At 41.1% G+C, this 11,670-nt stretch overlaps 1 protein-coding gene across 1 annotated transcript; it reads right to left on the bottom strand.

The window, feature by feature from the left end:
- Positions 1-5,744: 5,744 nt before the first annotated feature.
- POPDC3 (popeye domain cAMP effector 3) lies at positions 5,745-10,364 on the bottom strand (the record flags this gene model as incomplete). Its single annotated transcript, XM_082305667.1, has 3 exons — positions 5,745-6,972; positions 7,898-8,006; positions 9,874-10,364. 3 exons carry the CDS (start codon positions 10,362-10,364, stop codon positions 6,652-6,654), a joined length of 921 nt encoding a protein of 306 aa, XP_082161793.1. The 3' UTR covers positions 5,745-6,651.
- Positions 10,365-11,670: the final 1,306 nt, after the last annotated feature.

Below are 11,670 nucleotides of genomic sequence, written 5' to 3'. Positions count from 1 at the left end.
CAGAGTTAGATTATACCTCAGCTGCTTCTTGCTACTGTTTGAGTGATCTGTGAGAATAAAGACAAACACAGAATTAAATAAAAAAAAGTTTCCTCTAATTTCAACAAATAAATAAGACCAGTCTTCTGAGGAATGTTTATTATACTTCTCTGTTCAGTAAAGAAAAAAGCAACAAACAGACCCCTATTATATAGGGTTAAAAACAGGGATACAGACCGCAGTAAACATACAGACAATATATATATGATTATTGCTTTTGCGTGTAGTATTAGCTTAAGTACACACACCACTGTATAAAGTGGTTTCAGAACTAAAATGGCAATGACTATGGTAAAGAGAAAAGTACTAATAATTTGTAAAACCAAAACCAGTATAAAAATGTTTTATGTTCCATATCTGATTTCAGAATATCAGAATTTATTGTGTTTTTTCTTACTAATAATTACTCCTTAGTTCTTTAAAATATGAACATATATACTGAAAGGACACTATGTTTTTGAAAAGCCATAACAGAACAAGAAAATGGAGACCCAGCAAAAAAACAGATTGCCGTGCTATATGACGGGTTTTTAAGAAGTACTCCCGTTCACCTCACTACGGAGATCTGCTTAAAAAGGTCATCTGAGAGGACCCGACCTTTTCGTAAATGAAAACAGGACAGTTTTGCTTCATATTCAAAATAAGTATTCAAAATATTTTATCTAGGCTAAATCCCTTAGTAAAATAGAATATCTGCTACAACTGGATTCACTAAAATTTTTAAGGATTTTTAACATGAAGGAGTTAAATGAACAAAGCACAGTAAGAATTTCCAGCTATTTTATGGTAACTGCTGATACTCATCCTTCTGTATCCTAGCAGATGTGAACTGGCTTGCCTCACTTTTGTTACGGGATAAGTTATTTTGTGTTTACTGCAGTGTAAGAGAAAGCACATGGGAAGATACAGGGTCATACCTAACGTGTTTTAAACCCACCCCATAGCTCACCTGCTGGTATCCTACCCTTGTAGCCATGTCCTACAGTTGGCCTCTGGAAGTCCAGACCCAGCGCTGGGCATCTAGATTGTCCTGTACGCTTCTTAGGAGTCACTAAAACCTACACATGGGAAAGGCTAAACAGAGGTGTGTGCCTCAGCCCCACCGAGCCCTGGCTCCGGCAGGCCACCAGCTACTCAGGGTCACCCAGCCAGAATCCCTGCCTGGGGACGGGGACCCACTCGCCTCCTTTCACAGATCTGAGACGCTTTAATGCTTGCCTATGACGTGGTTGCTACAGAAGGTGATGGTGCTGCCCACTTCTATACAATGACACGGTTAGAGCATTTATCCATGAAATGGGATTTTTGGCTTCAGTGTCTTTCTCAGCCTAAGGTACCTTACTCCCAGAAAATTACTATATCCCCCAGGCTTTAGACAAATCTGAGTGGAGTGGATTACAAGTGGATACAATGAAAACTATGAGATTCACTGCTAAAATAGTTATTTACCACTATTTTATTGCAGTTGTTTATTTATATGACTTTAGTGTCCAAGTTATTAATCATCTGTCTTTTATCATCATTTATCTTCAAAACCCTACCGAGGCAGGGAAATAGTCCTGTCCCCACAATACACCACAGATCCCTTAAATTAGGAGCTGTGGTGGAACTGGTGACTGAATGAAATTGCCTGGGAATCCACGGCAGAAGAATAACTGCTACAAAATCCTTCCACTCCCACAAGCTTTTGGGAATGTCCCATCTTTCTCCCAGTCCATGACAACGTTTAACAACATCTGTGGCTTGCACAGTGATGATTTGGGTCCAAACCCTCTGCTGGCAGAACCACCCTCTAGAAGGGCTTTGCCAGCGGCGGTTTGGGACGCGACCCTGAATCCCGGGGCTGGCACATGACGTGCTTGCGCTGCCTTTCTCCTACACACTCCTACTGATGAAGCTCCACCTAGACGGTTTGATTCATCAGGATGAGGTGGCTTGATCTACATGCAAAGTTCAATTAACTCTTTTGACTCACGTGGAAGTAGAATTGGAGTAAGCAGAAACTGCAGACACACACACAAAAATCTACAAGAAAGGAAAGTTAACGTGAATTAGACAAACAGAAAAAAAATGGGTGCTTTCCCTTGGGAGCCCTGAACCTATTGTATTTTTATGCATATTAATGTAATCAAAGTAAGTATTTTTGAGAGGGATTAACAAATCAGCTTAAGAAGGTATTTATTTTGTTGTACTGTAAAAAATATCTGTTATACAGTGACGTTTTGGTGCAGAAGAATATGCATTCAATTATTACAGGAATAGAAAGAAATATATTTAATCTGTTGATGCCTGAATTCAGCAAATAGATATTGATTATTTCCTTTTCTAATTGAATAGTTTTCTTCTATCTAAATAGCTACGGATTTGTTTCATTTTTAACACATGGTTTGCAAGACCTGTTTATATGAGCAGTACAACATTGTATTTTAATTTTTCATGTATATTAAGCCCAAATATGTCTTATATTTATCATTTACCATAATCGAAAACTGTAGAGCACTTTTTTGCTGGAAATGTAGCATCAACATATTATTTAATTACTGCAAGCATATGCCTTTTTTTGTGGTGTGGCAAAACTATACAACTTCATCCAAGCATGTACTCAGCTTTCCCAGCTTTATCTTAGCGGAGGTCATGTATCTATACGTATCATTCGCCATCATTCTTTCCATGACTGGGTTTACTTTGATCACTAACACATTGGCTGGTTTGTTGCAGGGCAATCAATTCTTGAAAATTTAGGACCTGCATGGCCCTTCTCAGTCACCAAGTCCAGCCTCTATTATCATAGGCAACTGCATAAAATAATCTTTTTCATTAAGCACTTACAATTTGCCTTGCATAGCGTTATTAGTTACAACAGTACACTGGGATACGTTCTCGCTGGTTATTCTGTAGTTTTGAGTGGAGTTGCACGATGGATTGAAAACATTGCTTAGCATCTGCCAGATTCTGCCACTCTTACCTATAACAGCATGCAAACATAGACATAACCCCATAGAAGATTATGGAACTGTTAAAAATGTAAAATGTGAGTAAAGGGGAATCACTGCAGATCAAGAAAAGGATTCATTGATAGTGTCCTCAATTCACAAAGCACCATGGACTCAAGTATCCGTTCACTTAAACCGATTATGGAGCCTGACCACCTCACTGATAGTTATTCCTGAGGAGTAACATAGGCATAAATTGGATGATGCTCAAGTCAGAGCTTCAGCTAGCTCCAAATGTTTACTAACCTATAAATAATCATAAGATCACAGAATAGTTTGGGTTGGAAGGGACCTTTAAAGGTCACCTAGTACAAAGTCCCTGCAATGGGCAGGGACATCTTCAACTAGATCAGGTTGCTCAAAGCCCCATCCAACCTGTCCTTGAATGTTTCCAGGGACGGGACATCTACAGCCTCTCTGGGCAACCTGTTCCAGTGTTCCACCAACCTCGTTGTAAAAAATTTCTTCCTTGTATCTAGTCTGAATCTACCTTCTTTTAGTTTAAAACCATTACTCCTTGTCCTATCACTACAGCCCTTACTAAAAACTCTGCCCCCATCCTTCTTATAAGCCCTGTTTAAGTATTGAAAGGCTGCAATAAGGTCTCCCCAGGTCTCTTCTCCAGGCAGAACAACCCTAACTCTCTAATGACTGGGTGTATATGATATCATAAAAGCTTGTATTATTTCACTGACATCAGTGAAATAATAGGTAAATGATACAGCTCTCCCAAAACATTGGTTTATGAGTCACATACCAGAGCGTATTTTACAGTACATTTTAAAAGTGCTGTCAAGATAAAAAAACAGGGGTGGAGAGCGCTTGCTGTCTCGCTTCCAGTAATTTTGTGTGTACTTATATTATTGTAGGTATATATGCCCTGGATTCTACAGCTGAAATGTTCTGCTAGTCATGACTCAAACAGATGCTGGAAAACTGGAAACAATTTTTAAAAAGTGACTCAAAGCCCAAAAAGCACAGTAGCAAAAGCTAAACAAGATTAGCTAAGAGTACATTCAGATATTGACTCAGACATGTCCTAGTAGAGATTTCTGATAGTAACTGATTCCAGCAGAGAAAAGCACCACAGAGGACTGTGGCTGGAAACCAGGCTGAAAGGAAGGCACGCACCAGTCACAAAGAAGTAAAAATTACCGAAGTATGTAACGAAGCACCCATCACTCCAGAGCCATTATCTTTCTAAGCATTATGATACAGTTTAAATAGAATATATAGGCTTGATACAGAAATTGGGTGGGCAAGACTCCTTGGCCTTATTTTGAAGGTGAAGATGATCATACTAGTTTATTAAATGCTGATCTTATTTAAGTTAAGGGAAGTTTTCTTGAATATGTGGGTCAAGCCCATATATTCAAGAAAACCAAGGAGAGCGTTAATCAACGATTTATATTACACCTAAATCTAGAATAATATCTCTTTTATGTTTCTAGACTATAATGTTTTTATGTTTTTAGATTGTTAACACATAAACCATTAAGTATAAGCCTCATATTGGCCCAACATATTATAGCATGAGAAATTTATAAATTCATGTTATTTCATCAGAATGAGAGATGGGGGGCTATTTTTAAATCACCTGTGTTTTTCACAGGTTTTTAACAGCATAAGGTTTTCAGAGCAGCTCGGCCGGGTGAAGCGGAGTGGGGATCACGAGGCACAGCCTAAGTGACCACATCCACGAGAGATGACGCACTTCTTACCCATCTCAGGCACCGCCAACAAATAAGACATGATACTAATCACAGCTCTGAAGTTACATGAGAATACCTGTGGTGAGCCATACCAAGGGGTCAGGTAGCCTGCTATCCTGGCCCTTAACCGTGGAAGAGGGCACACACAGCTGTACGTCCTTACTACACACTAGCAGCCTCCGGCACTTTGTGCCTTAGTTACTTTCTGGGCTGGTCTGTAATAGCTGTCAATGAACTCTCTGTCTGCATTTTTTCAATTCTCTTTTGGCCAAGACAAAGTAGCTTTGTGAGTCAGGGACTTCACACATTAAGGAATACGTACAGAATACATCGCGTGGAAGGGTTATTAGTAGGATTTGGGGATTATCACATTGCATGCTATGGTATTTACATTTGGCAGATTTTTCTCTCTGAGAAAGGGACATAAAGCTAAAAGCAAAACTCACACAACGTTACCTGCTCTACACAGAAAGTCCTTCAAACAGGTGGTGTTTCGTACCACTTCTAATAGCTTTCTTACACATACTGCGTGATTATCTTTCAAGCATGAGGTTGTATCATTATTTTAAGTCCTCCAGCAACAACTTCCAAGATCTAAACTCATATGTATACCCACACAGACAAACACACAATGGTTGTCCTACCAAACAGTCCAGCAATTTTAAAATATTAAAAATGTCATCTACCAAGCAGCAATACAGTCTCATAAAATAGTAATGCTTCTTATTTTTTGATTACTGGCAGGCATCAGGCATAGCAGCAGGAAGGTGAGCTAGCAAAGACATTCAGACACTTCTCCCCAAAGGCACAGTGACCTCAAGGGTCGAAACCAGCTTTCTCCTACCGAAGCGTGAGCTGGTGCTCCCTTACGCCATTAAAACACACAGAATTAGGGAGAGAATACCTTTTAAATCAAGAGTTTCATAGGCACAGAAAAGTGACTCTGGAAGCTAAACAAGAATGTTTCGGTTAAAAATTGTATTTATTGCTGCGGCCGTTTCTTAGTTTCATCCTGACAAACCTGGCTAAAGAGAATATTGTAAAACAAACTCCAATGGTTTGGCAGTTGATTGATTAACAGTATTTATTGTACATGTCACGAATGGCACTGACACCGGGGAAGCCTAGGTCCTATAGCATCACATTCTATCAGAAACACTACACAATCGTTTCCCTAAGCTGTATTTGCAGCAGTTACAACTGCTATACTTTTCTAATGCCAGCAATTACATTTATGTTTGTTTTCAGATAATACCTCTTTAGGACAGTCAGAGAAACCAATCGCCCATGGGACAGAATTTGTCATTTTCTTTTGTTTGTTTTTTAAGAATCTTTCTGTGCATTTCAAAATCTGTCATTTCTTTAAAAAACAAAAACAATACAATTGGTCTCTTAGTCTTTTTCTGCAATATTCTTCATGTTAACTGAGACACTGTTCACGTGGCATAAATATGAATGTTACAAGCAAGTTGCTATATTTTGAAGACAACTTACTTGTTTTCATTGACTATACTGACTATACTTCATTATGGCAAATAATTTTGAGAAAGTATAATTACAAATACCGTGGGTTTGTTTTTTTTAAAAAACACAACACAGAGGCCACCACAATTACAATAAAACTTCAGCCTGTTAGGATTTGTTTTCCTCCAAACGTAAGGAGATGAAGATCAACAAAAGAATCAACAGAAACTAAACATATTGCACAAACAGTCAAAATGCAGAAGCCAACCTGCTGGCTCTAAAAAGAGGAAGAATTCAAGCTACTCCAATGAAAGTAAATGGCACTTGTCAGTCAAATTTGGCTTGACTGGGTCTCATTCTGCTTCATCTTTCTGCTCTTCTGCTTCATCACTTTGCATTTCCCCTCATCGCTTTGGGGAACGGCTGCAGCAGAGTTTTCCTTCCTAGGACTGTGTGCTGAAGGAGTCGCAGTTTCTAACCCCCGTGGGCTTGCGGCGGGGGGACCCCCTCTGTAGGTGGTGGGAGGGCTGCACCGGAGGGGTCTCTGGCAGCGAAACGTGGTAGAAGTTTGGTAACCGAATGTCGTACCTAAAGCCTTTCCCCACGTGCACTCTGTCATTCAAGGCATACAGTTTTTCAGCAATGTCGCTCCCAATTAAAATTGAGAACAGGCGGGAGATGAAACGGTGTTTAGCAAACAGCAGATACAGCTTCTTTCTCCTCCAGGCCACGTACCGACAATCTGTCTCTGCTGTAAGTGTTACCTATAGAAAAGAAAATTAAAATTAGCTAGATGATAAGGCAGTGATATTGCTGCTGCTGCCCTCGCTCAGAAAGCATACCCTCTCTCTCAGCAGGCACGCAGGCTGTGTCTGTAACGTACACCGCATTTTTGCACCTACTGCAATAAAAGCCATTTAATCCAGCCAGAGAGCTCTGCGAGGTCTACTGTATGGCAAAGACAAGTGAGAAGGGTGACGGGGAATGGACCGAAAGGTTGTATCTTGTCGGCCTCAGTGACAGTATGCCTCTGCTCGCGCTGAACGGCAGCCCCAGCCAGGATGCAGGCTGACGGTGCGCCCCGGCCTCGGCCCTGCACTCCCTGCTTCGCTCTCGGCAGCCCCAGCTGGAAAGGCAGGTCTAAAGAAAGCTCTTGACAAATGCCGTTTGCCCTCGTGACAGGAGACATCAGATCCCACACAGGCAGGAGCTAGCGTGTTGGTCCAGTGACAGCAGTGGGAAGGCTCAGGGATGACAGGAGGCAGCCCCGATGGACACCGTGTCCCACGCCGTCCCCCCGTGCCACGCTGCACCACAGGCACACCTCTCCCCAGCCCGTGCTCTCCGGTTCACCTCCCACAGGGAAGCCTCTCCAGCACCAGCTTCCACCCACCTCCCGCAAACCTGGTTTCTCAGGGCTGGGTTTTAGCACAGCCAAAGAATGCAAACAGAGTCCGCCTCCTGGATTAGCTTTAAGAAAAACCCAGTTTTTGTAACGAAAAGATGCAAAAAGAAAGAAGATACAAACGGCATAACCACTCCAGCGGGTAAAGAGGACTTCCCTCCCCAAAACAGCAGAATGCCACTTGTTTGTGTAATTTCACAAACAAAACCCACAACTAAATGAAGTTTACCCATTAGTACTTGACCAGTTTTCTGTAGTATTCAAACCCCGCCCCCTACTTTTACCTGGAAAATTCCCTCTTCTGTGGGCCTCAGTGAATCCCATTCAGGAGAATCCAGAAATTGAAGAGGAAAAATATAATGCAGAAACTCCCCATCAACTGTCACTCTGATCCTACCAAGATAAGATGTGTTAATCTGTTAGTACTACCTGTACAGCAGTGACGACTGCAACAAGAATGTGTTATTTCTACTATGTGAGGACTTTAAATATAGCTTTGAGAGCATGAAAAAGCAATCACTGGCCAACAGTATCCTAATTATATTTTTGAACACAACTTGATCAGGCCAGTTGAAAGAGAATACAAGACAATCCTGCAACTGAAATGGAAATCTTTCCAGCCCTTATTCAAGTCATATTATTCTCTCTGGGGCAGGTCCGTACAGCAACGTGCAAGCCTTGTCATGAAAAGGCCAGCGTGCACTGGAGAGGTGAAAAACCAATGCACACACTGTTTGCCTCCTTCACTTGAAAGCCACGGGATATACTTCTAGGTTTAGCAAATAGGCATTTTAGAGGGAACAAAGTGGCAAATACAAGGAGTGGGAAGTAGGAGTTCCCCATGGCATGCATTAGGTAGGGCTCTCTCAATGTTTAACAGGAATTACATTGCCACAGGACTGTCTCCGGAGCCAGGAGAACAGCATGAAGGTATGGGATCTCTGTGTGAATGCTGTGGCCTTCTGCAGATGCCAAAGAAAAATCTTCATTCTACTTTTTAAATCATACTTAAGTTTGAAGGCACACAAGCAGGAAATGTATGCTTGAACCTCATGAGCTAAAAGAAGAGAAGCAAGCTGTAGGAGTCCCCTTTTTACATCTGCTCTGCACCGAGATTAATGCTTCTTGCAAAATGAGAAGCAGCAGCCCTATACTGCACGAAGGAGGGTAGCAAGAACTCCCTGCACAGTTACTAACTGGCTGGGCGTGTAGAAGGAAGGACACCTCTCCTTCAGCATGACTATGACCAAAAGCAACCTCCACGTGGTACTTTCTAGACAGCTCCCAAGAATGCCCTGAACTGGGTTGTCACTAGGGACAACTACTTAAAATCCATATTGTTCATTGCAAGTAGTCCTAAATCAGCTGAACTTCAAGCTGTCTACAAATTCTGTCTGTCCACGCAGCAGGCTTTCAAAATGCATCTACAAACTGTCCCATTGAAGACAGACCATGGCCATCATTTCTGGGTATCCCATCTACTCTTGTGGTGGTCTTTGTACATATTGGTCTTTGGTATACCACTTTGTATACAGTACAAAAGCCAGCATTTCCCTTCAGGAAAGCATCAGCAAGATTGCCAGAAGGGTCTCCAGTAAGCAAGGAGTACAAGCAGGTGGATTGATTGCCTCAGAGTCTAACTAAGAGCCACAGTATACAGTAACTGTAGACTCAGTTCTGCAAATCTTGACAGGGCTCGACTATGTCCCCTTGTAATGGAAGGGCGCTTTTAGGCCTTCTCCTCTCCCTTACTGCCTCCCTTCTCCCACCCCCAAGAAAGCAACCAAATACAATCTGTATCGAAGTCAAGATCTCTATTAAACAGATTTTATCTCTGTATATTCAGTTTCATAACTACCTCTTAGTCCTGTTTCAGATGATACTAGCAGAGAAAAATAAGACAGATGCTGTGTTCATCAGCTAGGCAGTAGACAGATAGCAAACCATCGCCTGAAGACTGAAGCGCACATTTGTTCCCGTTATCTGCCTAACCTGTTAAGTGCTATGATACAGTGGTCTGGAAAAGAATGATTTAAAATCCTTTTCTTTAAGCTATTACAGATTTTGTGCTTAGTGTTTTTATGCTAGTGCTGTCTTAGACAAGTGTATTTAGCCTATTAATATTTATATTACTTGCATTAATATTTAATCTATTGTACTGGAAAATGAACAAACAGTACACAAATTTTTTTTCTTACATTTTCAAGAAGGAGGAAGAAAAAAAGATATTTGCAGTGAGTCTGAACAAGCCAATACAAACCTGCCTGACACAAGCAAGGACAGTTTATCAATAGGTGTTTTGCCCTGCATGGCGTAACAGTGTTCCTTCTCCAGGGTAACCACTTCTGCATCGCAGCACAAGACGATCTTCCTGTAGACAGTCAAGGAAATTCCCAGAGGCTGGAAAAGAGCGCTGTAGAGTTCCTGGAATTCTCTGTCAAAGGAAACACTCCGAACTTGGTAGGTAACGTATATGAACTGGACGAAGCATATAGCGAACAGTATAAAATTCCAGGAGAATATATCAGCAGCACAGACATCCAGCCAAGCCCAAACAGAAGAGCAGAGAAAGCCCAATCCAAGCAAGCTGAAGACATAGAGAAGCCCAAAGAATCCACTTCCACCCATGAAGCCCACAACAAAGAGAATACTGGCTAGGTGGTAGATAGATCCCTCTGCCTCTTGCTTCCAGGTGGTACAGGTAGGATGTGCATATATCAAACTTTCCCAAAAACTTGCATTTTCTCCCATGGCTGGAATAATTTTTTGATTTGGCTGAATCTTGGAAGTTTTTATTTATGCGATACAGCTAGTGGGGTCCTTTGCTTTTCCATTCTTGCAAACTCTGCTGAATGATCACATAATGTCAGGGTCTCTTTTGGTAGTAAAGTTGCACTTAGGATTTCCAGCAACTAGGAGGCTAAAGTTCTCAGAAGGCAATGCTGTTTCTCATCAGTTCATGTGTTGTCTTGACTTCAGCCATGTCATCTGTAGTTTTATCTGATCTGGACAAGTGAAGAAAAGACAAATTACTTATAAAATGATTTTCATCAATTAAACTCTATCAAAGCTTTTATTGTCTAAAACCACAGACTGCATTACAGTCATCCAATTCCCCTTGTAGCCCTGTGATTCCAGGATCAAACCTTAATATTCATTCAACTGAAGATCATGTTTCTGTATCTATGAACCCTGTAGCAACCATCAAATCACCACTGAATCGATGTAAACCTGTACATCACATCCACAGCATCCTGTGACAAGTCTTTCCACAGCTTAACTGCTGAGAAAGTAGCTGCATTTGTTGGTCCTGAACCTGCCACCTGTGAGTCTCATTTAATGCCTTACCTAGGTCTTGAACAAGAAGAGACAGTGAACTCTTATCTGTTGTTCACCTCCTCCATCTCACTCTGGGATTCTGTCAAACCGCTCTCCTTTCCCTCCTTTGCCTTTCTGTTATCATTAATCAGTTGAGCCAGGCTGCTCTGACCCCAGAGACAACAAATGACATCCCCAAACACCACAATAAGGGAAACCCAAGTATCACGAGGGATGGTCTTTTCTACTCCAAGGATGACAGGCAAAAAGCTGTCATGTATAAGGAAGACTACAAAGTTTAAAGGCAGCTTTATACAGATTATGTTATCAGAACATGAAGTAGTAGTCCTGCAAAATACTTCTCAAAGGGCATTTACAAAGCAATTTTATAATATTCAATGTTCTACCTTGTATAATTTCATGCCACGGACCACATAATTTTAGTGTTCAACAGTGTAAAATGTGCTCTTTTAGTGTTCAACAGTGTAAAACATGCTCTTTGTTTGCATATAATGTATTCCTAAGAGTTAAATAAAAACTAAAATACACAACCAAGAAGCATGAAAAAAATCAAAATAAATTTTAAAAAATCAAAACCAGCTTTCTGTGTCTGTCTTTTAAAGTAAAAACACATGCTTCAATGTCAGATTAGACATGGTAGAAATTGCAAAGCCAGAGTCTATCAATCAGTAGTGTCAACAGGATTGAAACCCACCAAAGTCTAACTGTCTGGTTCTTT

Source organism: Platalea leucorodia (genome assembly GCF_965183815.1).
Source record: "Platalea leucorodia genome assembly, chromosome: 3".
Classification (NCBI taxonomy): domain Eukaryota; kingdom Metazoa; phylum Chordata; class Aves; order Pelecaniformes; family Threskiornithidae; genus Platalea; species Platalea leucorodia.
Note: the sequence above shows the minus strand (reverse complement) of the source record. Positions and strands in the feature narration are given on the sequence as shown.